The 25,108-nt window shown below is 41.7% G+C and overlaps 2 protein-coding genes across 3 annotated transcripts in view; both read left to right on the plus strand.

The window, feature by feature from the left end:
* The window catches only part of PLEKHG1 (pleckstrin homology and RhoGEF domain containing G1), a gene marked incomplete at both ends in the record, with an annotated part of 88,524 nt that extends 86,614 nt beyond the window's left edge, over nt 1–1,910 (plus strand). For both annotated transcript variants that reach the window (XM_079550464.1, XM_079550463.1), the window contains one exon: nt 808–1,910. In XM_079550464.1, the coding sequence (XP_079406590.1) occupies nt 808–1,910 (1,103 nt within the window). The remainder of the gene's footprint in view (nt 1–807) is intronic.
* A 2,162-nt stretch (nt 1,911–4,072) lies between these two features.
* MTHFD1L (methylenetetrahydrofolate dehydrogenase (NADP+ dependent) 1 like) overlaps nt 4,073–25,108 on the plus strand; it is a gene marked incomplete at its 5' end in the record, with an annotated part of 137,556 nt that continues 116,520 nt past the window's right edge. Inside the window, 10 exons of the mRNA XM_079550681.1 lie at nt 4,073–4,191; nt 5,147–5,231; nt 8,471–8,521; nt 8,598–8,651; nt 10,522–10,646; nt 11,616–11,716; nt 12,534–12,658; nt 19,264–19,375; nt 24,042–24,121; nt 24,833–24,930. Coding sequence (XP_079406807.1) covers nt 4,073–4,191; nt 5,147–5,231; nt 8,471–8,521; nt 8,598–8,651; nt 10,522–10,646; nt 11,616–11,716; nt 12,534–12,658; nt 19,264–19,375; nt 24,042–24,121; nt 24,833–24,930 — 950 coding nt within the window. The remainder of the gene's footprint in view (nt 4,192–5,146; nt 5,232–8,470; nt 8,522–8,597; nt 8,652–10,521; nt 10,647–11,615; nt 11,717–12,533; nt 12,659–19,263; nt 19,376–24,041; nt 24,122–24,832; nt 24,931–25,108) is intronic.

The following is a 25,108-nucleotide window of genomic DNA, read 5'->3' on the forward strand; positions in this document are numbered from 1 at the left end:
GTAGAACCAAATTTCAGCAGAACTTAAAAGGTCTCTGGCTGTTTCCTACTAACCATTTCTCTGAGTGAGATACCATTGGCTTCATCGTCATCTCTTGGGAAGCCCAGCAGTGCATTTCCTTGCACTGATATGGCATGAAAACTACTGTGAACCTGCTCCCTTTGGTGCAAAAATCCTCTTTTCTACATAAGCCTTTCAATAGGATGTCACTGTCCCCTCTCAACCTCTCTTCGCAGCTCTCAGACTCTTGGGGGTAAGGAGGAAAAGGAAGAGGAAGAACAAGCAGGCAGGTCATTAGCCTTCCTGTCTTTTTGCAGTGTAAAAATAACATGGGAAAATAAATGAAAATTGCATTCTTTCATGCTTTTTCCACACTTTTCAGCATTTAGCTGGATGGGTTTTATTTATAAGGCAAGCTTCAAGCCACAAACAGGCTGGAGTCACAGCTATGTGAAACAGTAGTCTGATCAAAATATATTCTGGCCAGAAGGTGCAAACTTTCAGCAAGGGTAAGAGGCTGGAAGGGGCTTCAGCTCCACTAAGCTTTCCCTCTCCAAGGTAGGGCAACCTTGTGTCTTATTGGTAGGATTCAGGTTTAAAGGAGTGAAATCATTTTCTTTTAGAATAAAAACTTAACACTCTAATTACTTGAAAATACTAGAGGATGAAACAGATTTAATAACAGTATTTTATAAATCTTTTGTTTTCTTCTTTAACTGATACCAAAGAGTTTTGGGATCTTCGAATTTTTGTGTGAGTCAAATGAATGGGCTGCTTTGTCTCAATTAAAACCTATCTCTTCCCTAGGTGCCAGGATAGCTGAGTACTCCCAGCTTTATGACCAGATTGTCTTCAGAGACAGCTCACCCAAGGTCCAAAAGGAAGCCTGGGCCAGCCCGCAGGAGCCCTCAGCTGTGAGGTTTTCCACACCTCTATCTAGCACTCATCCCTGTGCCCAGGTCACTGCCGAGTGCTCCAGAGCAGAGGATTGGCTTTTGCACTCTACCTACAGCAATGGTGAGCTGGCTGACTTTTCTCCGTGGCCAGAAGCCCAAGACACAAAGTCCAAGAGTTCATATGCAGAAGCTGTGACAAAAAGCAATCCCAGACAGCTGCCGTCAGCCTGCTCAGTGCCTTCCCTTCAGATTTCTAACCGATTGCATGTCCCAGCACAGAGGTGGAGTGCAATTATCAGCCAACCTAACAAAGAAAATTTACACCAAGATCATATCTATAACTCCCTTGGGAGAAGAGTAAGCAGTATCAAACCACAGGCATACAGTAGGTCACAGTCATCTTCTTCGATTGTGGTCAATAGATCTGGAGAATCAATTGTATATCCTAACGAAACAGACAAGAAAATGGTTCATTCCGATAGGAACTTCCGTCTCAATGGCCATCAAGTGCTGGGTATTGCTTCAGCCTGTACAGGGCCTGATATGAGGAAGCAGGTCCCTGAGAACTATTCGGATATGATTTTGCAGGATTCTCAAAAAGTCCTGAGAGTAAACAGGCCCTCCCCTCTGACTGCACAAATGGCAACTCAGAACTATTTTTCTAATTTCAAAGACACTGAAGAGGGGGAAGGGGATGATGATGACTATGTTGAAATAAGGTCTGAAGATGAGGGGTCTGATCTGGAGGCTTCTCAGAACCAAGCAAGGAAACTGGATCCTAAATTGCACAACACGGACACTGATCCTTCTGAAACTCTCTGCGGCAAAACTGTGTCTTGTACTCCTGCAAAGCCCACCGGCAGCAAACACACACTTACCCCATATCTGACTGCATACAGTGATTCAGATAAACTGAATGACTACCTGTGGAGAGTGCCATCTCCCAACCAGCAGAATATTGTCCAGTCTTTACGGGAAAAGTTTCAGTGTCTTAGTTCCAGTAGCTTTGCTTGATGCTTTCAGTGATCTCTAGCTGTACTGCCTTAACATGAAGAGCATATACTGGGACAATCAGTACTGGCATCATGTATTTCTGTATTATTACACTATCAGGCATTGTATCACAGTAATATTGTAAATAGATTTTTTTTAATGGTTTAGAATGCTGGAAGTTAAAAGGCTACATGTGCACTATCTGCTGTCTTGCTCCATGATGCAGGTGGACTTATGATCCCATATGGAGCCTCTGTATCTTTCTTCTGCACAACTCAGTTTCTTGCTAGTTGTGATACCTTTTTCTTTCTTTCTTTTTCTTTTCTTTTCTTTTTTTTTTTTTTTAAGCTGTCTAACCCAGGTTTGACACTGATTCTTAAGCCATGTTACCACATGGAAACCTTAGCATTTGAACTTCTGGTTTGTGATTAGTTCTGTTCTTATAATGACTCTGATTGCACATGGCTACATCCATAAATGTGCAAATTTCTAAGCAAGGTTCTGGTAATGACAGCATCATGCTGTATGTGCAATTGCGCAAAGCTGCTGCACATTGCTTTTCAAAAGAGAGATTCCAAGTCTACAGGACCAATACATGAGATACCAAATATACTACATTGATTTAGAACAGACTTCTTACGTTTTAAACAGAACTTAGTCCTAGTGCTTATGAGAGATGCTGATAGCTGTGTTTGGAGCCTTTCTACTTGCTGTGGCTGCACAGTTGGCAGAGAATGGGCAGAGGCATCTTTTTATCTGAATCTGTCAGATAAATCTGACAGAATCTGTCAATGTGAGGTCATCCTTGTCCTGAGGGTGTTTGGGACAGCAGAAGGGAGCTCTGCTGCTTATGAAGATGAGTGCTGGCTTTCCTTGCCTGTAGTGTCTGGGACATGCAGACTAAATCAGAGCCCAGCAGTGGAAAACCACTGCATGTGGATTGGTCAAGTGCAATTGATAAACAGTGATCTGCAAGTTCCTCACACCCCGAAGTCAGTAACCCTGAGAGAGAATGGGATTTGTGTGTGTGCTTGGGTGAAACATGCCGAGCTCAGGCTGCAGACTGTTTCTGCAGTAGTGCTGGCTGAGGTACAGGCTGCTTCCTCCAGGACTGGGTGGGGTGAAAGAGGCATCTTCAGAACAGGGTGGGCTGAGTATAATCCAGTGTCTATATAATATAAGTAGCTGAAACATGAGAACGTATTCCATTCTTTTGCAAATAATGTACAGAGTAAATACCCCCATTTATAACAAGAATAGACTTTCCATTGTGATGCACATTTACTTTGTTTTGTCATCATTGCACAGCTTTGGATTCTGTTACTTGAAAGCGTTGTACCAAGAGGAAACCCTCAGTATGTCTACACTGACCATCCTGCGTGATTGTCATTGCGCTTTGGTGCTTAAGTTCTTCAGACGATGCAGATAAAGCCAGTACCGAGTTACACATATCAGTATATAAAGGAGCTGAAGTACTGTTTTTATTGACCATGTATGGCTCCCCTCAGTTACTGCACTCCCGGACCTGCTGTCTGTTATTTTCTCCATTGGTTATCATGAGCAAAATCCAAAGTTATCAATGTACAGCTAATTACTTGTAGAATAAGATTTAAGGACTTGAATTTCTTAGAATGGATTAAATTATTTACCAGGTGCATTGACTGGTCACTCGTTGCATGTACAAACTTGTCCGAACCAGCAGCAGTGATGCTCTGCACAGATGGAACCGCAGTCAGCCGAGAAAATTAGCATTGTACAGAATTAGGCTGCCGAGAAGTAGTGGAGCCCATATTTATTTATTAGAGCTTGTAATGTACTGTAAATACCCATAGGAGTTGCATCTGTGCTTTGCCCCCGCACCTCTAGGTTGTTTGGAACTCGCACCTCGTGCAATGGGAGGTAAAAAAGAAGTAGAAAAAAAAAAAAAAAAAAAAAAAAAAAGGGAGGTGTACCAGCGCGTAACTTGTCTCCCAGGGACCATTTCATACTATTTGTAATAAACGTGGAGTATGCAACAAGCTGCGGTTCTTTTCTTTCGGGGAAAGGCACGAGCGAGCGGGGCTCCGCCGGGGCGGGGAGAGGGGCGGGCGGGGCGAGCAGCGCGTCCCGTCCACCCCTCCCCCCCCCGCCCCTTGGCCCGCTCCCCGCCTCGGCTCCGCAGCCGGTGCGCAGGCCGCAGGAGGATGAGGGGTGAAGTGCTGCGGCTCTGCCTCCCGATGCGGCGCTGCCTCTCTCTGCCCTTCGCTGCCGCCCCGTACCGGGCGCTGAGCGGGTGGCAGGCAGCGGGCGGCCAAGCCGTGCGGTAAGCGGAGCTCGAAGGGAGGCGGTGCAGGCTGATGCAATAGCGGGGGGAGGAGGAGGGAGAGGAAGAAGAAGAAAAACAAGAAAGGGTGGGGGGTTGGGCGCAGGTTGCGTTGCCACGGCTGAGGGAGGTTTTGTGTTGGGGCGTTTCGGGCGGTTGCGGGGTGGTCCAGGTGAGGCTGCGGACGCGGATGTGCACGTGGATATGCGAGCCCTCCTCTCCTCCATGGGGCCGCTGAGGGACAGCTGAGACAACTTGCTAGTTTCTGGCTTCTGCAAGGAGGGATGAGATAGTAAAACGCCTCTCTAGTCTGCCGCTTCCCAGCTAGCGGGGGCCAAATGGGGATCTCCCATTCCCTGAAACGTGTCATGTCGCAACTCCCTGTGTGCAGGAGGAAAGGGAATAGAACCCACGGCCACTCACCCAGGGATGTTTACCAGAGAGTCTTCCCAGTGCTTAGCTGCGGCTTCTGCTATTTTTTCCAAGAAGTGGTGCAGTAAATAGAGCTCCTCTGTCTGGCAGCTGCCTGCAGCCCAGAGAAGCATCCAGAAAAGGCAATGTCACGGCCAGCATTGTGTGAGGGAACTGTGCTCTGTCAGTCCTGAGCCAAGAATATGGAGGGCCTCAACTGGTCCAGAAGCGATGTGGAGCACTGGTTCTTTGCTGTGGGGTCAGACAAACCTGATGAACAGAACACAGCTGTAAAGTGTAGAGCATGTTGGAGCACTGATGCACACAGCTGAAAAATGAAGATATTGCAGTCTATTTAGGTTCTCTGTAACTGGTTGCTGAATTGCTGCCCTCCACAGTATATGGTAATTCTGGTGATTAAAAATATATCTGCCCAAGAAACAGTACTGGTGATTAATGGAGGCTTCCAGTGACTGGTGTTAGAAGGGTTTCATGTTTGATTGGATTCTTTTGCTAGAGATGTGCCTGTGTTGTTGTGTTGCAGCAAAATCACTGAGAATGCAAGAAAATCTTTGGCCTCTCTGAGGAGAGAACACCCACGGCTTGAGCCAACGCTTGCCATTATTCAGGTAACAACTGCTTACATGGGGCTAGTTGTAATGGATTCCTTCAGTGCTGTTTCCTGTTTGAAACTTTACAGGTGTGTGGTGCAGGAAGTAAGCATGTTTTTAAGCAAAATGGTGGCAGCAGGTAACCCCATCAGCTTGGAGTTCAAGAGAGCGAGGGCTTTCTCTCGCACTGTCTAAGTGAATTGATAGATGGTTTTAAAATCAAAGTAGTATTTCTCAGCATTTATTTCACTTGAAGCTGTTGCAATCCTGCAAATAGTGCTGATAGGTGTGAAAACCAAGGTCTCTCTTCACTACTCTCTCCTGAGAGTAAGTCTGCCTGGGCAGGGGAAAGCCCTCCTTCATCCTGCCCACCTTCCTGTCCATGGCCAAAGCAGAAGAGCTGAGGGAAGCTGCAGCTCTTTGTGAGGGGAGCAGAAGGGCATTGCTGAGCTCTGCTTTCTGTGACAGTGACAGGGCCCAGGGCCCGAGGGAACTGCATGGAGCTGTGTCACAGGAGGGGCAGCTGGGGGTTAGGGAACGGTTCTTCTCCAGATAATGATGAGCATGAAACAGGCTGTCCAGGGCAGTGTGCACAGCTCTGAGCAGCCAGATTTCAAGGAGTGTTTGGACAGCATTCTCAGACATAGGGTTTAGTTTTGGATGATGCTATGTGGAGCCAGGGGTTGGACTCAATGATCCTTGTGGGTCCTTTCAAAACTCAGGATATTTTGTGATACTATCCAGTGGGTTTTAATTGTAAAACCTAACTATATTTTTGAAATAGTAATAGTGAATCTAAGAGGCAGTACACCAACTTTTTTCAATAGGTATTCTGGAGAGGCTGAGTGAATAAACTCCTTCCGTGACTGCTTTTCAAATAGCCCTCTGTATGGCTGTCAGCGTAAGACCTGGCAGCAGCAATGACCCTCCTCTCGCTGGCTTTCAGTTTCTCCCTCCTGCCTTGTCTCCATGCAGTTGCACAGTGAGCTCATCCATGCTGCTCTGGACTGGGTTACCTGAAGAAGAGGGTCCTGCTTCCCCGCAGACTATTCTCCAGTCTGCATTGGCCATAGGAGTGTTTTATGCTGTCACCTGGGAGGGAGAACAGTGTTAGGTGGGATGGAGCAATGTGTGAGAAGTTCCATCTCATTTGTGTTATAATTTAGGATGCATCAATGCCTGTGTTTTGGTTTGGATCATGACTGTGCTTTAAACATACATTCCTGTGGTCTCCACTTACCCCACCTGATTTGCATTATGAGAGGTCTTTATAACACATGGAGTCCTCAATCCTTCTGGGTGAAATTCACCCCTCAGGTGTTCTCCAGTTAACAGTCACTAGCTCTAGCCTGGCTGCAATGACTGAAGTAGAATTTCCTGTATTTGCTGTATTTGTACTCAAAGAGGGTTTGTTTTAGTTGACTGAGAGTGCTCTGATTTACTGGGAAACGTTGGCAGAGCACTAAGGTCTGTGCTGCTGTCCAAGTCCCACGTTACAGCCAGAGGAGCATAGATGGCAGTGAGACAATCCCTTGATCTAGTTGTTTGCAGCTGGCATGGTACGCTGCCAATTCACTGGGGAAATGTGGAATTTCACACTGAACCCACTCTGTAAGTGCCTTTAGATGCCTTCTAGTCACATGCCACATGAACCTGATTGGCTTTGTGAGTAGTACCAGCATTTTTTGTAATCTGCCTTGAGACTGAGACAAGAATAATAAAAACTTGTTTATTTCTTAGTTTTATTGAAGCTCTCTGCCCAGAGAGCTTGTGGAGTCTCTTTCTATGGACACATACCTGCGTGACCTATTGTAAGGAACCTGCTTTAGCGGCGGGGGTTGGACACAGTGATCTCTTGAGTTCTCTTCCAACTCCTGCAGTTCTGTGGTTTTGTGAATATAATATCTGGCATCAGGATCCTGTGCAGTGCTGGAGCTGTTGCCTTGTGACTATCAGCTGTGCAGTGCCAGATTCTGCCCTGCCTACATTGGTCTTCAGCTTGGCCTCACCATGCTCTATGGACTGTGGAGAGACCAGGCTGGTGCAGGGACTTTTAGAATGGAGTGAACTCTAATGATAGTGTGACAGGGGTGGCTGAATCGCAGTCAAACACCCAGTCCTGTTGGTCACATCACTGTTGTGGAAACGCAATTCCACAAGATTCAGCATAAGGGAACAGCTGGAGAGCTGTCCTTAAAACACTCTATCCTTTCCTTGCCTCAGCATTAGGTTCACTTGTGTTCTCCATGCAGTGGCCCCTACAGTGCTCCTCATCCCTAGGTGCTGGGTCTGGGGAGTGGGAGAGGAGTGGCAGTGTTGTGCCAGGGATACAGGCAGTGCTGGGCTCAGGAAGGGAGATGGAAGATACCATTATCCATTTTAAATTCTGCTGGTTTTTATTGTTGTTGTGTTTGTTTTCTCATTTTTCAGTCTTTTTGGGGGATTAGTGAATTATTAGACTTGGACCAAAACCATTTTGTATGAGACCAGTCAGAATAAAACCAGTGCCAAATGAATGACTTGACTCCAGTGGGAAATGATTGGCACTGAGGAAATTTTGAGGAAAAACCTACATAGAATGTGTACATGGAATTGTAATAAACCCTCTAAAAATAGTTTATTGCAGTCCTTTTGTCTGAATTGGAGGATAGATTTTGTTTGTAATCATTTGGCTGTGAGAATAAATGTTCTGCTTGTTTGTTTGTAACAAATCTCCTGGCATTCTTGGGTGTGGAAGTCTTGGTGATCTGTTAATAGGAAGTTTCTGGTTCTGAATATTAAATCCTGTTTTATTGTTGCAGTATACAAAAATATGTGAAAAGCCTTCTAAAATTCAAGAGTAAGTAGTAAGCAAAAACAAAACAAAACAAAAAAAGGATGCTTCTGCTCTGGAGCAGTATCTGACAGCAACTAGGAGGAGAAGCTAGCTTCATCTGCTTCTGCCTGACAGAACTCGCTGTAGTGTGTGGCAAGAGATGCCCTTGCTTCCACTACCAACCCTTAAATGAGATCTGGTAAGAGGTGGAGCCAGAATCCACCCCTTCTGGTCATTGCTTGCATCTGAGCTCCCCTGGATTGGCCCTGCTTTCCCACTAGGTGCTCGATCACTGCTTCAGGCTGTGAACTTAGTGTTTTCACTACACTAGTGGACACAGTGGTTCTCACTATGTTTCTTGCATAGACTTGTATATTAACGTACTGACATTACTCAAATGTAAATTTATTATTTTAAAATTTAGTTTCTGTTTTTTCCTAAGGCACGTAATGTTCCTTTGGATCAAGAAATAAACAAGAAGTTTGCTGAAGAGGTGAGTTTTAGGCAACATGCTTGCTATCAGTCATGAGCTACTTTCCTATTGTAATTGTCTTGTTTTCTTTTGGCAGGTTGGTCTACGTGTGATTCACATCTGTCTCCCTGAAGGCAGCAGCAAAGATGAGGTAACCTGAAGGACTCTTTCTGTTTTATTTTTGTCATGAACTCATATTTATTTCAGACATTGAGCACCCCTGATGTGTCTCTGTTAACTCATGAGAATTGGGACTGTCTTACGTAGCAAGTGTCACTCTTGGACAGTTGCTGTCATGTGGAATCCTGAGGCAGAATAATTGGCCATGTTTTGTTTCTGTGTCTGCTATTTAACTGCAGGATCCTCTTATAGCCTCACAGACTGTATGGCTTTTGTAGTGGTGCTAGTTCAGAGCTAGGGCTGATATGTGATATCCTATCTCCTACAGCCACTCTTCTGGCGTATTTATGGGGCTCTTGATTCTTGCTTAGGTTTTACCTTGGGGAGATTAATTGATTTGGAGTGGTGACAGAGTTGAAAAATTTTTCCTATTTATTGATCTTGAAATGCTTAAACAAATTTAATGCATTAAACAAATTCATCCACCCCAAATCACTAAAGAGCTCCCTTCCTAATGTCTTATAAGGCATTAGCTTTGAGGTATAGTTCTTGCATCCAGTATGTTCTCAGTATAGCAGGCTATTAATAGACACAGTCATGAGGTCTCTGATAGTAAGAAGAGCAAAAGAGTTCATAGTTTCCCGGCTGGCCTCGTTGTGCCTGGAGATTTCATAATGTGGTACACCTGTGGATTTTGTGTACTGTTTTCTGTTCGGTACACTTTGTTTTTAAAATGTTACTGTCTTGCACTATGATCTCAAAAGAGGCTTCCCCATATGTTAAGAGGAACTTTCCACTTTCTATTATCATTTTGAGGATGGTGTATAGTCAGAGCCATGTAAGAAAGCCAGGCTTTTGAAACAAAGATCAAATAGGCATTGTTATGAGCTTATCTGTTCAACAGTGGTGGAAAATAGGTGGAATTTAGTGAGTATGGAGGAGCGGTTGCTGTTGCTTTGAAGTAACATCTCAGGAAGCAGCTGAACTATTTTAAGTAAGGGGGAAGATGGTATATTTTTTACTTGAGCTTAGCTACTTTTAACGAAGTTGTTAACAGTTTGCTTACCTCACCTGTTTCCTTGCTGTGACAATGCTTTTACTGTGTGACCACTACAGAACAACACATAGTGCTAGGAATCAGTATTGTACTTCAGATATCACAGAATCAAAGTGGTTGGAAGGGACCCCCCAAATATCATCTAGTCCAATCCTCTTGTTCAGCGTGTAATATGAAGCAATCAAGGGCAGTTAATGCAGACTCAGATGCTGAATTTGACCAACTAGGAAAGGTTTGAACTCGCACATGGTTCAGTACCTGAAGTTGCACAAATAATTATGAACACCTTTTCAAAAATGAGAATTCTCTCTAAGAACAGTGTCAAGTCTTAGGATCAGGGTGTTTTTGCTGAGGAAAATCAGTAACAGTATATGCTGTTGTAATAAAATGAGTTCTCTCTTTGCTCTTCTGTTCATATAATTATTCTTTTAATATGATGGCTTTTCATACATGGTCTTTGTTGGGACATAAACTAGTCCTATTTTGAATTTTGTTTTAATCAAGAATTCTTTTTTCTAAAAGCATCCTTTGAAGTCATTACAGTGTTGAGTTTTTTCTGAGGCTTTTAGTGGTGAAGGTCAAAATGTTGGCAGCTTAATGCCCCATGATATGTTGGCTTTGTAAAATGTTTGCAAAAGAGTCAGGGTGGCTTAATTTGGTAAACCGTAGAAACGTAGAACAGCAGAAGCAGGTTATTGCTTTTTTCATTTAGAAGTTGCAGTAAAATGTAGGGGAAGCAAAGGTAGCCATAAACATGTTACTAAAAATAAGTTTTATCCCCTTGTAATTAGATTCTTCCGTTGTCTGTTATTCTGATCCTTAATGCTTTTTATTAACTTCTTAGATTGTCAGTGAAATCTTGAGACTTAACGAAGATCCTAATGTGCAGGGCCTTGCCCTTGACCTCCCAGAAAGCTTGTATAGCAGTAACATATTAAATACTGTGAAGCCTGAGAAGGATGTGGATGGGTAAGTGAGCCACTGAGAGGCTGATTGCTTTGTAAAAATCAATTTTCTCCAACGCATTTCACTAATGGATTCCTCAGTCAAAGTGTCCAGCGTGTTATTGAGTGGTGATAAAAGATGCAGTTCTGAAGTCTTCTACTTAAGTCACACTGATCATTATCTTTTTATATCTTTATATGCTGTACATTCAGGACATTGTCTTTTCAAAGAAACAAACAAACAAAAAATGTTTGGTCTTTTTTGTATAGAGATATTACTTAGTTAAGGTACTTCAATGCTTGAATAATGCAAATGGCCACACACAGTTGTCCTGAACACAAATCCCAAAATGTTTGCAAGAGGGACTGATGGAAGAAGTTGCAGGAGAGGTTTCAACTTCTCTGCAGTACTTTCTCCTGGTGGAAGAGCAAGCTGTAATAGTTTGGACCCACTAGCACAACTTTCTGGTCAGTCTTGAGTTGCACTGCTCTCTGGAGATATATAGATTTCTGGGTCACCATTTTGGGAGAAGTCTGATCATCTTGCAAGTTAGTTGACTTTCCATTGTCTAGAGTGCTGGAGGGTAACAGGAATGCTTGTGCAGAAACGCCTTCTGTCTTCTCAGCAGTCTGTGTCATCCCAGAAGAGTGCATTACTTTGACTTAGCTTAGCTCCAGAAGGGCTGATCTTGTTCCACTGGTCACTTTGGCGTTTTGGCTCTGCATGTCACATCTAACCTGTCACAAAGCAGAGAGCTGTCTGCCTGTGGTGTGCTTGTGTATCTTGTTCCCACTCTCGACTACTTTCTGGTCTCTTGAAGCTCAGCATCTGTCCCATGGGCACGTGGGGTGGTGCAAATTAGCCACGGAACGTGACTGTTGAATGATTTACTTTTATGAGATATGTTTGCTCTTGGGATTAGTCATGTTACAGGCTTTACTGAGGATTTACATCACACAAAGTTTTTTTTATTACTATACTTTTCCACTGCAGGTTATCCGATGTAAACCTGGGACGTTTGGTACATGGAGAAGACTCCAACTACTTGGTTTCTCCTATTGCTGGTGCTGTGATGGAGCTTCTTGAAGATCTGGGTGAGTTGTTCTATCATGAGTGTAGTATTAATTCTAAGGTAGCTTAAATCTTAGCATTCTCACCATGTTTTATTTTCTGATTTGTTTCCTGCCAGTGAAGATCCTCAGTGAGATCTGTATACAATATTTGCAGCAATAGATCTTGGTTCTACACTTTAGGAAAATTAGGCTAAGATTCCCTGCCATTTGCATTGCATTTAATCTCACTGAAGCCACCTGAGACATCTGAGTCTTCAAAAACCTAAAATATTTTGGATGTAAACGTTAACATATATTTTATGTGCCAATTTCAATTAGTGTGAGCATTTGAAGAAGTCCAGGTCTGCCTGTGAACAGCTGCTGTGTGAATCCTTTGTTTTGGGTTGGATAGTATAAGTGCTAACCATGAAATGGCAGATTTAAACTGGTGGCTTTGCAGCTTGTGAAGATGATGTTGGTTCAAGGCAGTGTTTCAGAAATAGCCTTTCATGACAATTCAGCATTGTTGAGACAAGGATTTGTGTAACAGAACTGTGAACATGTGGTCAAGTGTACAAATATGAGCAGAAGGATATGTGAAAATAAAATACCAGTGCACCAGAAGAGCAATATTTGCTTGCTGGAATTGGAGAGTCCCAAGGAGACAACTTAACCTGTGGTTTGTGTTGCTCCATGGTCTTCAAGTTACCTTTGATGTTGTGGTTGAAGGGGAGCATGGAGCTGCTGTTCAAGGGTGTGGTTTACTAGCTGGTCCTGGGGGCATCAGTTGAATGATGCGTGTGGGTTGGTGAGGCTTGATGCCGGTTGCATGCTGTAACACTTCGTGTTTGTGCTGCAGATGGGAAGACAGTACTGCTGGTGGGTGTCAATGGGGCCTTGGGGTCCTCCTTGCAATGCCTGCTGCAGAGACGGGGAGCCATCACTGCCAGCTGCCACTGGAAGTCACCCGGGCTGCAGAGCAAGGTGAGATCTCTCCTCTGGCATCCCTCAGACACTGAGCCATACAAGCTCCCTGAGGAGGTGATTTTTTCCCTTACTGTGATGCCACTGTGGCACTGGAGTGTGCTGTTAGCCAGTCCACATGGGCTAGAGTGGTTTCTCCCTGCTTGCTCATAAACAATACTCTGTCAGATGGGCACTTTCACAGGTGTATATATATATATATATACATACATACATACATATAGCGGCTGCTTGTAATCTTTCTATTAGCTAGTATTATCTATTTATTAGCTGTGAGAGGAAGAAAGTGAAGTTGCAGCTTGAAACAAATGTGTGCAGATCTCCCTTTTTCCTTCTGTCCCTGGAAGAGAATCATAGAACCATACAATCATTAAGGTCAGAAAATACCACTAAGTTCATCCAGTCCAACCACCAACCCTTCACCACCATCTACAATAAGTGTCCCTCAGTGCTACGTTCACATCTTTTTTGAACACCTCTGAGGTTGATGATGACTCCACCACCTCCCTGGACGGCCTATTCCAATACCTTACCACTCTTTCTGAGAATAATTTTTTCCTAATATCCAGTCTGTACCTCCTCTAGCCCAGTTGAAGAACATTAGCTCTTGTCCCGTCACTGGTGGTATCTTTGTCATCTACATGAAATCACTTGCGCTGAGTTGTCTTTAGGATTTGTAAATGCTGCTTCTTTTGTGGCAAGGGGTTTCAGGATCTTCTCTTCATTTTTGAAGAGAATTCTAAGGGCATTTGAGTAGTTCGCAGATCTAAATTAAAAGGATTTCATGTACCTTACATGGCTGGTTGCTTTTTGCAGAGCTTTTATCAGCAATTTAAATATTGATACCATTTCCTGCTGATTTTTCTCATTTTGTCCCACAATCCAAAGTTTCACCGCAGCTGGGGATGCACTGTGCCTGTGTCGTGCAGAGGTCCCCGCTCCACGTGGTGACTGTCGCCTTGCATTGCACAGTGCAGGCCGCACGGTGGCAGCCAACTCAATGTGATGATGTCTGGCCCCTGAGCTGGAGCCCAAGGACGGGAGGAGGAAACACCCGTAAGCAGCTGTGAAGGTTTGAAAGTCTTTTGGCAACCCCGTGTTTTCACAGCTGCGTATGTTTTTGTTAGGCTTGTCTCATTTCTGTGCTTTGAGTGACTGACAAGGCTTAGGATATGCACGCTCCTCTCCAAGATGGAAGTGCGATGATCTGTTTTTTTTTATTGTGTTTGAGGACTGCTTTAGACGGGATGGGGAGGTGTTGGGGTACCAGAAGTATTTCTGCTGGGTTACAACAGAGTTGCTGTGCAGACTGCCTGCTGGAGAAAGATCTGTTTCCTCCAGATGCTTTCCCATCATCAAGCCTTGCTGTTTGGCATTCCCCATAGCTTATCTCTCACATCAAGTCACTGATGGGAAACAGAGTATGAGGCTGAAGTAGGAGGAAGCTGGAGGCTCTGCACATCAGTCTTCCCGATTCATTTTAACTTTTGGCAACAAAGAAGATTTTGCTTTGCCTGGAGAGCTCATTAGCAGCACTCTGGGGAAACTTACCTTCCTCTTCTTCATCTGTAAGCTTGCAGTATTACCAATAACTCTGAGCGCTGCGCAGCCTGACTGTTGTAGTTAACTCTGGGTTGTAGGTGATGTTGAATGTGTGCACAGAAGATTGTCCTGTACAGCACTCCCTATAGACTGACAGTCAAAAACAAAGCACCGATTTCTTACGCAGCAGCTAGGCTCTGCTGCCTTGTGGCAACCCATATTTACAGTATGACATCACTAGATAGCATGATTATAGCTGATGATAAGAGTTTTTTTTCACTTGCTCTGATGCACTGATTAAGCAAAAGTAGTTTAAATGCTCACAAGGTTTCTCCTCTTGTGATTTTTAAGTTTGAATTTCAAGTGAGCTAATGGATTAGTTGATGCAGGCATTTATCCAAGACTTGGAAAAATTCATTCGCATTTTGTTTTTCTGCACAATACAGTGACTTCAGGCATAGTTATACACTTCTGCTTTTTCCTCTGAAAGTTACACTTCTACAATAGCATTCTTTGTGCTGTTTTTTGTTATGATAGTGTAATAATTTCACTCTCAAAATGGGATGTGAACATATGAAGAGTATGAACTTCTCATTGAGTTGTGCTTGTTTTGCAGCACATACCAGCAGAAGAAAAATGGAGTTTAAGGTTGGATGCCTTTTGTGTCTTAGTCTGTTGACAGTACTCATTTGCACTGAATTACAAATCCCGAACGTAATGATGTAATACATTTTCAAAGTGGGTATTATGTTACCTTTTAGTAGCACTGAGCATTTTGAGGGATATAGATAAGATGCTACCTTCTGCTGAGATTTGCACAGATAACTCTTCAAAGCACAATTGCTGCAGGGAGCCTGAAGAATGATCTGGTGGCATGTTTTCAGGAATGTCTTACTTGGTAGTTCCATTTTTAAATAAGAAAAAGGAGTTGATTCACTGCTACCGGCAAAAAAATAAGAACTGATTTCTTAATCCTTCGTTGTGTGAGAACTAGGATATCTCTCTAGTTAGAGAGGAGATTACCAAATAGATCCAACTCTAACAATATAGCTTATTTTTTTGAGAGAACATGAATAATACTTAGTACCTGTAAGGAGACTGAATTTTAGTTCAGTCATGATTTCAACTTGCAATCTTGCACATAGTCTGTGTGTGAACCACATTACATGTATTTTAAGGCAGCCACTATCCCACAGTTTTCTTGTTAAAGAACTGAAAATCAGCATATCAGCACAATTAGGAATTGAACACTTGTTTATGAAAGATTGGATAAGAAGTAGGATAGTGTTCAGCCAGAGTAAATGAATAGGAATTTCTTTCTCATGCTTGGGAAGAAACTCTGTTGACCACGGTCCACTTTTTCTTAGATGCAGCACTTAAAATTCACGTTTTTTTGACATCTCTTAGTCATTCACTGTCCTATTTTCACTGTTTTGATAAAAATGAAGAGCCTTGGTAGTGGCAGAAAAATGCATTTCATTCTGCTAGATGTGGGTGAAATGACAGAAAGTGAGAATGGCCGTGCAGATCCTGTAAAAGGAGTGGAATGAGAGGCTGCACAGAGTTTCTAATGACATTGCTGTAGGTGTAGTGGGTTTTTCTGTTTCATAACTTTGCGTGCACCATAGCAGCATGCTGCAGTATGCTTCACAGGAAAAGACTTCATCCTGCAGTAGAGTTGCCAAGCAGAGGAACTGATGGGGAAGAGGGGAGTGGGTGGCACATTGTACCTAGTTAGTACCTCTAACTGCAGTCAGGGTGTCTGCAGAGGTCAGTCATGAAAGCTGAGAAATGGGATGTTTGGCGACAAGGCTAAATAGTTTGTAGCCTTTTATTCCCTTGAGCTCTTCCTACTTTCATTTTCAATTCCTGTGTCATACTCACAGGTAAGGACTTCACACTGGCATTACGAGCAAGACAGAGAGCAGTGAGTAAAGCACACCAGGATCATTGGAATTATTTAAAAGTAAAAAACAAAACTTTTGTGCAGACTTGATGACAGAATAGTCTTTCAGTTATCTGGAATGTACAGTTACTCTGTACCATTATCATTAACTATTTGGCTTGAGTGTCTGTGTTGTTGTTTTAACATTCGGTGATCTATCTTGGGAACTAATGGGTGGTTCTTAATCTGCTTCTACTTAAATCGTGGTGGAGAGAGCTGTATTTTGTTATGAGGTAAGGTTTCAGATTATTTGTTGGCATGGCTTTTCCCAACTGAAACAATATTTACTGGTGAGAAGGCAGGAGACTGCTCGAGTATTGCCTTACTCTGTCTCCAACCCATCGCCCAGCACATTGCGGATGGTTTTGTGTGATGCCATTGCTGGTTCTGCTCACTGTGGACTGGGACGCAACACTTCCACCAACAGCACTGCCTGTCGGGTCACCCTGCGGCCACCTGTCAATAGCTCCTCAGCCTCCTGGCAACAGTTGCCTGACGCATCTGGTTCCGATCAGATGCATCCTCTGTCTGGAGACTGCGCAGCGTGTTTGCGAGGGAGGTTGGATGTGATGATTTCATAGGTCTTTTCCATCTCTAATGTCTATGATTTATTTCTGATTTAGAAGATAAAGCCTGAACATGCCTCCCAAGGCTTCAGTGATTTATGAACAGTCAAAAGAATAGTTTATGGCAAAAAGAAAAAAAAAAAGAAACAAACAACAACAACAACAACAAAAAAAAACCAACAAAAAATGGATAGGGCAAAGACATTGTTTCTTTGAAGGGAAACTGAATTGCCTGAATGGAGATGAATCTCTTCCAAGAACACCCAAAATTCTCAGAGCAGCGGTTTTACTTCCAGTGAATTCATTCTCCCAGTCAAACAAGCTTCTGGATGTCATTTAAAAAAAAAAAAAAAATCATCAAGGGAGCAAAAAAGATCCATAAAGTGTTTTTTATATGTACTTCAGAGACTCTTGCACATAATAGACTATTGCACATAAAAATAATTGCTTATAACAAGAGAGTTGAATTTATATTTTTACTTGATTTTTCTCTTTTTTGTATGTGCTTATTTTTTGAAATGAGGAAAAAGTAGGCTGGACGTCTCTTTGAGCAACCTGTTCATTGCAGGGGAGTTGGACTTGATGGCTTTTTGGGGTCCTTCCAACACAAATAATTTTATGATTCTATGAAAAGGAAATGGTGGGTGGAGGCTCTGAGCTTAGAACATTCTCAGCCTGCAGGACAACTGTTCCATGGCCTGTGATAAAAAATTTTTCATGGAGGCAGTAGGGTAGGGCAATGAGAAGGTTTTATCTATTTTTTTCAATGCACTTATGGATATGACCAACTCCAGCCATCCATTGTGTTAACATTGTCTACAAAATTGATTGTGTTCAGCTGTTAACGTTTTTGAACATAATGATTCGCAGTCATAGAAATTAATGTTTGGTCAGTTGTTTTCTGTCACTATAGTTACTTATGATAGAATTGATCTGATATATGTTGTCTGAAAATTTATCAAGATTCTCTTGTTGCATACAGCACTCAGCTGGCTTATAGCTTCATGATGTGAGGCAGTGTACGAAGCTTAGAGTCCCTGTCCCAGAGACTTTGCATGGAATGATGTTCCTGACCATCAGTATGTTAATTATAACTACTAGAATATGAATTACATTTTTGTTACAAAGATACTGGATACCTGAAGATAATCACAGTTTTTCTCTGTGTTGATGTTATGGTAGTGGCTGCCTTCTTTGGTGAGAGAGGTTTGCTTCTTGTACTCTTGGTACACAAGAGTATTGTACAGTGTAATTTTATTCAAATCTGCTTGCAAGTTCCGCAATATAATTTGACTTGACGCTGGTCAAGCATTACTACTTATGTGATCTCCTAGGAGTGGCATGTAAGCTGATACTTGCAGCAGACACAGAAGTGTAGGCAATTTGGATAAGGCTGTTGAGACTGTACTTTTGCAGGCAATCATAGGACTTCTAGTTGAAGCCTGAATTGGCTTGTAGCATTAGTCATCTGTCAAGCTAGTAATCCTTCTCCCACACGTTTGGCTATGTTTCCACAAGTGAAGCTCTGAGGAGGTTTAGTCCATTCTTGTGTCCTCTAAGGAGATGGAGCTTTCTTAGCTTTCTGCTGTTTCCGCCACAGTTTCCCCTCCTGGATGCTCATCTGTGCCAAAAACGTGTTATCCTGATAGAATTTGTAGCTTTTCTTTCTTGGCAGGAGTGCTGGGCAGAGTTGCATCAGAGCACTTTTGGCCAAAAAAGAAGCTGAAACACTTGCTGGTCACAAATCGGTTCACAGAGAGGTTTGTGCAGATTGCAACAGTTGGCATCTATTTACATTTTTCCAAAGATTTCCAAAATTATTGTCTCTCTGATACAATTTTTGGAGTCAGTGTTGTGCCCGTATTTCCTGTTTGATTGGATATTTATACATCTGCCTCTGCTGCTATCCTTTATCTCATGTTGATTCCAATAATTGTTACAGAGTCCTGGTTCAGAATAGGGAGGAAAGAAAGACAGTTATCTCTCTGATTATAAGAATTTTTAAGTAAGTGTTTTTGCTCCGACATCTGTAAGGTTGAACTAAATCAGAGAGTCTCATTAGCAAACATGAGCTGAGAAACGAAAACAAGCTTTAATTGGTATTCTTCAAAGGCACTGATGTTTGCAGATCAGGTCATCTTGCATTTCTCAGAGCTGTCCAAGTTTTTTTCTTTCAGATAAGCTGACTGTACTTAAGTCTCTCCAAGTTACTTTATTGGACAGTATTCTGAACAATTATATGGTTTATTTACTGAGAAAATATAATTCCCATAAAATGTTATTGGTGCTGTCTCTGACTCTACTTCCTTGTTTTACAGGTGCTTTTTACTTTTTCAATTTCAAATGCTATTGTTCATAAATATGATGTGGTAAGAATGCAGTCATCAGTTTGGATTTTGTTTGCAAAAACTGTACAAAATATTATTGCTTATATAATCTGAAAATAATTTGCATATTCAAGAATGTACTTCTAAGATTAAATTCTTGTTCTTTTTTTTTTTTTTTTTTTTTTCTTTTCTTGGGGGATGGGCTGGACTTTGGGCTATTCGTAGCTTCATCAAGTGGATGTGGTGGTAGCTGGCAGTCCGAAACCTGACAGTGTTCCTGTAAGCTGGCTAAAACCTGGAACCACCATCATCAACTGTTCTCCTGATTTGCTGTCAGGTAGGCAAAGTTTAAAGTGAACAGTTCTTGAAAGTGATATATGCAGAGTCTTTGGAAAAAAAAAGAAGTGAGTGGCATGTTGGTGACCACTCACTGTGATTAAAATCTACATCTCTGGGAGGAATCCTTTGATAGTGGGTGTTTGTACATGGGGGATGAATGCATGTTTCTCTAATATGTAAATAAGAAAAAGATGTCAGATGAAGAAGAAGGTACTGGAATATATTCTTTACACCAGGATTGTTAAATAAGCATGGATTCATTCAGAATTCATTGGATGACCTGTTATTTCTGTGTTAGTTTGTACAGTGTGTTATGTTTTGAATTCTGTTGTCTCAGCTAGAGCATGGGGAAAAGGTGATGTAGAAAGAATATTTGCAAAATGCAATGCAGAGAATGGAGCAAGATGATCTAGAGGAATCTTGCATATCTCAGAACAGGCAAGATGTCGCCTGCAACTGTTACGAGTACAAAATAAGTTTGGATTCCTCTTCCCCCACTCACTTTAATATAATCTGGTTGGACAGGTGGTATAGGTTCATCAATTTCTCCATTGAGGAAAAACTGTAGAATTTTATTAGAAATAAAACTAAGAAAGCTTCCTAGAAGTTACTGTACTCCAGTGCAGCAATTACATTTCCTTTAAAATTCCTTCAACAACTGTTAAGGTCTCTGAATATTTTCTTTTTTTTTTTTTTTTTTTTTTTTTTTATAATAGACGTAACAATTTGATTGTTTGACCTGATGGCACCGTGCTGTGAGAGAATAGAAAAATAAAAAAAGTAAATGGGTAATGTGATAGATCTAGCAAAGCACATTAACTAATCACAAGTATGCAGTATGCTTACTAACATCCACTGATATAAAACTGGGGAAATCTGCATAAGAACAAGGAGAAAGGTCTGTATGATTCTTAAACTAGGTATGTTTCCTGGGGTCAAATTAAGCAGACGCTTCAAGCAGAGTTAGTACAAGACCAGGTTTGTAATAAGGCAGCTGCTGTTCCCGTGCAAAGTGTGGCCTTAGAAAGAGATGCCTTTTGTTGTTCATCTTGATATCCCCTTGATTTGAATGTATGTTGCAGATGTGGCAGATCTTGGTTAAATGCACTCAGCTATCCAAAGGTAGTTGGATATTCCTCTTCCTCTTTCTTGAACCATGTCCTATCTTTGTGGGATCTGAGGGTAGTGCACCAAGCAGCCTTATTCCTTACTAATGCTGCACAACTTTTCCTAAAAGTAATTCATGTTTTTTTTAATACTAAAGCAGTGTGGGGGGAGATCAGATATGCTAGCATGGTGATTAGGAGATTCCTTGGTTCTTTGGTGCTTACTTGTTTTGCACAGGGTCAGCAGGACGTAATTGTTAAGAAGAGAAGGTCTGTTAAGCATCTACTTGAAGCCCTGTCTCCTCAACAGATACCTGATCTATGGGTAGATCACTCTATGGGTATCACTCTTGCACAAAGTAGGAATTGGAAAGGGAGAGGCAGGAAGAGAGAGAATGGAGGTAGAGCAATAGCATTTTAATCTTTTTCAGCAGGAGCTCTGAGTTCTCTGATTTGGGGTGGAGCTTGTGGGTCTGGTGAAAGCAGTATGGGGTAAGCCCTTGTAGCCTGAGCTGACAGTGTTGGAGACTGAACTCCCTAGCTCTATGTGCTGCTGGTGGAAGTTTCACTTCTGGTTACTCAGGTCCCACATTCCATTGCAAGTAGAGCCAAGGTCTTCCCTGCACGGCCTCTTGACATGGCTTTAAGATACCTAAGTCTCAAGACCTATCTGCTCTATAGAACTATTGATAATATCAGTATTTCCCTAAGAAAAAAGGTGCTGTTGGGAAAACATCTGAAATATGTTCACATACCACAGCAAAACTCATTCTTAAGGCAGGAAACAAAGAATGTACTATGTGCCAATGGAGTTTTTCATGCTTCTCATGTTGCAGCAGTTGTCTGTGTTAAGTACAGCATTTCTTTGAAAAGGCAATATGAAATATTTAAAAGATAATTAAAAATAAACTCATGTATCAAGTGTTCATTTGTTTGTATGCTTTTGAGACTGTCATAAACTTGGAGAAACTCAGGAAGAGCAGCAGAAACAAATTTCAGTAGCTTTTAGAAACAGTGACCTGAAGACTTGCTTGAGACGTACGTGAAACACAGGTGTCCATCTGACAGGGAGAATGCACTTAGTTTAATTGCAAGGTATTTATTAAAAGTGTATTTTGGAGTACCTACGGTCTTGTACAAACCACTGACTCTTACAAATGACTTTTCACTTTCAGTGTGTAGTGAAATCTGTTTGGCTGGCACGCTCAGAAATTTTCTCTTGCTTTGGAAATCTCCCACTCGACATTTGTGTTGGGGCTGCAGGAGCTGTACAAAGCCTGGAAGCAACAATGGCTGTGAAGTGACTATTATTGTTGCTAGGTGGTGGCTAGATTTCTACCTTGTGTAGCTATACATGTAGCTTAACACATGGACACGTTTCGAAAGCAGTCCTAAATTTGCAAGAGTGTGGTTATATTAGGCAGCTGTAGTGATATAAGCCAGGAGAGTAGAGCTAAAAGTGCTTGATCCAAACTAATGGATTTTTTTCTCCTTAATAAATAAATAAATAAATAATCTGTTGTTGTACTGCCAGCAATTTTAGAATTGTGATCATTTTAAAACGTGTTATTCTACTGCACTAATGATTTTGGAATCTATTGCCTCTTGCAGGAAAATATTTGATTTGTAAATGTATAGAAATGAAGAACGAGTTTCTGAACAAGAAAGACCCAAGATTATTTAGGGCTTGATGACCAACTCCATTAAGGTCACTGGAAAGCTCAAGCCCACATGGTTTAATTATATATATGGGAAACGTGACCTTCTCTCACATCTCTGTTCTAATCCTATATGTCTGTCTATATAGCTGTGTGCTGCCAGTAGATGGGCCTTTGTCAGGGTGAGGGAGAGGAAGGAACGCAGTGCCTGCAGTTCAGCTGATCTTCTGGCCAAAACCCAAGGCAGAGAGTGTTATTCCAGCTCCCATCTGGAAAATGTATCCTGAGTGAGCTGTTGCAATCCTGTGGTTGTCCTCTTAGCTCATGTATGCTCTGGCTTCACCTTCACTCTATAAAAGTTCTGCTTAGTGTTAGTGTGGTAAGCGCGTAGCGTAGGCAGGCTGGGAGATGCATTTTATTGAAGGGAAACATCCAATACCAATATGTATTTACATGCACGCTCGCTCTATCCTGATAAAGAAGTCACATTAAGCCAAAAGCAAAAGGTTGAGATACTTCTGTAAAGCACAGCTGCCTGAAAAGGGATTTTAAACTCCATTCTTCCTACTTCATTTGTCTCTTTGGCAGCTCTCCCAGCCCTGTCTCAAGGCAGCAATGCTTAGCTTATGACTCTGATGGACTCTTCCAGTAAAGCTCCTGTGCTTGAGCTGAACATATTTCCAGATTATTGTTTGTTGTTTTTTTTTTTTTTAAACAGCGAGTGTTAATACAAAAAGGTGGCCTTTTAGATACTTTTTGAGTTTAGCATAAAGACTGGCCTCTTGCTGCCCAGTTATGTTTGGTGCTACAGTGCAGATGTCTGCTGGCAAGGCAGGTTGAGGAAGGGTTTGACAGTGCACTGAGCAAGGCTGGAGGTGCCTGCTGGTGTGGCCCTGCCTCTCAGTGCTGGTATAATGGCACAAGCAGGTGCTGCAGCACTTCTGCTGAGCACAGGACCTTGCCCAAGGCACCCAAGCTCTGCTGCCTCTGAGCAGCAGCATGAGGTGAGGCAGATATTTTGTGATGGCTGCAGGCAGGGTAAGTGCAGGGAAAGCTTGGCTCGATCAGGGTTTGTGCTCCGATTCTCCTCGAGGAGAGAGGCTAACACTCTCAGTGTACAGTTATTATCTTTTATTGTAATTATGTCTACGCCCTTCAGAATGAGACAAGAGCTGTGCTATGCCCATAGAGACTAGGATGTGAATTCTTGGAGAAACTACATCAAGATAAAAGTCAATAAGCAATAGCAAAAACACAAGCCAAAAGGAGGACTGTGGGTAAATGACAAATAGTATGTTTAGTTAGAGTAGCCAATGTATGGTTATTGTATAATATGCTGCCACTAGAAACGATAGTAATTGTCTTTAAAGTTTGAGTCACATTGTACAGCCTCTGCAGACTATTGCTTTTAATGGCACATTCAGAAAGGTAACTTTCGCTGTTCAGAAGATTTTTAAAGGTCCTGTGTAGAATTTTCAGGTCATTTCATTGTTCTCTTTCACTGCATTGAGGGTATGAAAAAGAAAACAATTTTTACCATGCTCGTTAATGTGCTTTGTTAAACACGTTTTTTTTGTTTTTTTTTTCCCCTTTCCCCCCCTCCCCAAAAATCAAATTGGACTCTGGTGCTCCCAGTTTTACTTTTCCAGTATTTTATATGTTTTGTTACATGCATATTTGCAAAATGCATTTCAGAGCACACAGTTGCTCTCTGGTTTTTGCACAGTATCAGCCCTTTCCTGTTATTTTAGTTGAAACATTGCAGAAGCCACCTATAATTTTGGCAGTGGCATTGTTAAGTCAGCATCATAATTACTTTGTCTGATTGTTGCTTCAAGTGTAGCTGTTCCCACTCAAAAAAAAAGCCTCATAATTTATTTGTGATGTTCTTATTTTACAGAGAAACACAACTGTGGTCAGAAAAACAGCAACGCTACTGAAAATGCAGTTTGTTCTCTTGCAGTAGCAATGCGAATGCAGGTTGGTGTAACTAAACATTGTAAAACTTGTTGCTCTTCCTGTGAATTGTAGAAACTGTTTCCACAACTTCATTTTTTTTTTTTAATTCTTGTTTTGTTCTTTTGACAATTCTATTTGCCTCTTTTTTTAATGGCAATTCTTAATCAGTTGAGGTGAGTCATGCCTGTTGCATTTAGTTACATTAAAAATCAAATGTGTCACAGCTCAGATGACTGTAGTAAAGCTTGCCAGAAGCACTTTTATCAATAATCTAATGTTACTTCTTTTTACAAGGTCATGCAGATTATTTGTACTTGCACGCATTTTTTGTCTTGTGATGGACAGATGGTCTGGAAATGTGGTGTTTTATTTGGAAGCAGCATAAGTCAATCAGTGAGCAATTAATATCTTCTATTCTTTCTAAGATGTGAGCAAATAATAGTAATGCTCAGTTTAGCCAGAATAAAATTTTAAATTGCCTAATTAGAGATCTTTTTTCTGCCATTTATTGTATTAGTGACCTTGTCTCCTTTTGAAATCTGAACAAACAATGGCACAGTCATAGAGTAGCAGTTGTTTTTCCTTTCATCCTGAAGCCATGAGATGGAGTGATTTTTTCAGTTTTGGGTTGTTTTTTTTTTTTTGCTAGCTTTTGCTATAAAAGGTTATTTTGACATGGTCTTGACATCATTTGGAATTAGCATTCAATATTTATGGTTTGTTTAAAAACAGAACATGGTAAAAAATACAGAGCGATGGATCCACTCCCAGCAGCTCAGAAAATGGGATCTCCACTGCTTGAAGCTTCAGCCCCTCTCACCAGTGCCTAGGTAATAAGTGGTTTTGTTTTTGTTATTCTTTTGTTTCTTTTATTTTTTTTTCTTAAAACAAACAGACAAACAAGCCAAGTGTTAAATTTGACAGTGAACCTAAATATAACCCATGTCTTATTTTAATCTGCTTATCTCAACAGCATGTTGTACTTTTTGCTATATGCTTTCATGTGAA

This window comes from Tetrao urogallus, assembly GCF_951394365.1.
Source record: "Tetrao urogallus genome assembly, chromosome: 2".
In the NCBI taxonomy this organism is placed as follows: domain Eukaryota; kingdom Metazoa; phylum Chordata; class Aves; order Galliformes; family Phasianidae; genus Tetrao; species Tetrao urogallus.